The following is a 1,739-nucleotide window of genomic DNA, read 5'->3' on the forward strand; positions in this document are numbered from 1 at the left end:
AAAAAAAAAAAAAAAAAAAAAAAAAAAAGAAAAGAAATACAGCAGCACAATTAGGCTCTTTGTAAAAAATAAACTTAATTAATCCACAAAAAGTAAGTTCTTCAGCCAGGCTGCATGGATTCAAATTCCACCTCTACCATTTGGTATGTGACCTGGGGCAAGTTTACAGTGTTTGATCTCCATGAACCTCAGTTTCCCATCTATGAAATGGGAATGATAACAGTACCTACTCTATAAAATTTTTGTGGGAACCAAAGGAGACAGTGGAATGTAAAGGGCTTGGCTAGTGAGTGTCCTGTAAATGGAAGCTTCTTGATGCTATTTATTATCAGGCTTGTCCAGACCAACCTAACTTCTCTTTCAGCTTAGCAAGAGCCACCTGGTCACTCTGGAGACCCCAATTTGTGCAGTTGACTGCCTGTCTGACACTGGGCATGTTTCTTCTCCCAGAGCCCCTCGGAGGTGGCTTCAGAAGGGCCTCAAACTTAGCCAGTCCTGCCCCAGACACTAACCCCTCCCCCTGGGGGTCATGGCTCTGTTTTTTAGTTTTTTCTTTTAAACAAAGATTTCCAAACTCTGTGGTTGCCTTGCCTCCTAAAAGGGGAAGAAGGGGGATCAGCCCAAGAAGAAGGAGGAAGAGGAAAATAAGACAGACAGCCAGTGCAGCGGAGAGGAGCTCATGTCCAGTTGTCCTGGTCCCTGAAGAGCCAGTGTCCAGGAATCTAGCTCCCTGCCCACCCCCAAGCCCTGCATCGGCCTGCCGCCTTCCCCCTGAGGCCATGGGCCCAGGGACTCTGCTGATCCTTTTGGTGGCCACAGCTTGGCACGGTAAGAGCACACCTGGAGCCTTGGGGGATGGTGGGGGGTGAAGGGGATGTGACAGAGAGGGCTCCTGTGGAAGGACTCTCTGAACCCCTGCCCCTCACTGGGTGTCCCCACTTCGTGCTTCCATCTCCCCAGCCCTGGGCTGTAGGTATGTGGGTGTCTGCTTTGGAGAGGCAGTGGGGGGAAAAGAGGGTATGAATGGGGTGGAACGAGCCTGGCCAAGGCTGTGGATCCGTCCCAGCTCAGATGTTGACTGTCCGTGTGTCCTGAACACGTCCCTGATGCTCTCAGGGCTCTTCAGTGTCCACTAAATAGTCAATAGCAGGTTGTTGGGGGCGGTGATGGACTAGAGTAAATGGTTTTCAAACTTCACTGTGCGTCCATATTCCCCGGGGATCTTGTTACGGTGCAGACTCTGACTCAGCAGGTGACTTGAGATTCTGCATCACTAACAAGTTCTTAGGAGACGCCAATGCCCCTGGTCCAAAGCTACACTGAGTAGGGAGGCCCCAGAGAACCCCTGATGGCTCTGCTGTTTCTGCCAGCCTGTGAATCACTAGGCAGACGAGGCAGGATCTGGCTGGGAGAGGCAATGATCCTTCCTTGGGCGGCTTGGGCAAGGGGTTAGAAGGAGACATAAGAGGCCAGCCTCCGGGTTTCCCTGGTGGCGCAGTGGTTGAGAGTCCACCTGCTGATGCAGGGGGCACGGGTTCGTGCCCCGGTCCGGGACGATCCCACATGCCGTGGAGTGGCTAGGCCCGTGAGCCATGGCCACTGAGCCCGCGTGTCCGGAGCCTGTGCTCCACAACGGGAGAGGCTACAACACTGAGAGGCCCGCGTACCGCGAAAAAAAAAAAAAAGAGGCTAGCCTTTCTGGCCCAGGGGTCAGGAGAGGGAAATTTGGGGGGGGGGAG

At 53.1% G+C, this 1,739-nt stretch overlaps 1 protein-coding gene across 1 annotated transcript in view; it reads left to right on the forward strand.

Moving 5' to 3' along the window:
- Nucleotides 1-633: 633 nt before the first annotated feature.
- Nucleotides 634-1,739, forward strand: part of CSF1R (colony stimulating factor 1 receptor) — a 29,737-nt gene continuing 28,631 nt past the window's right edge. Inside the window, exon 1 of the mRNA XM_024738277.1 lies at nt 634-828. Coding sequence (XP_024594045.1) covers nt 780-828 — 49 coding nt within the window. The 5' untranslated portion in view covers nt 634-779. The remainder of the gene's footprint in view (nt 829-1,739) is intronic.

The sequence above is a fragment of the Neophocaena asiaeorientalis genome, unplaced genomic scaffold, assembly GCF_003031525.2.
Source record: "Neophocaena asiaeorientalis asiaeorientalis breed wild unplaced genomic scaffold, Neophocaena_asiaeorientalis_V1.1 scaffold404, whole genome shotgun sequence".
NCBI classification, from domain to species: domain Eukaryota; kingdom Metazoa; phylum Chordata; class Mammalia; order Artiodactyla; family Phocoenidae; genus Neophocaena; species Neophocaena asiaeorientalis.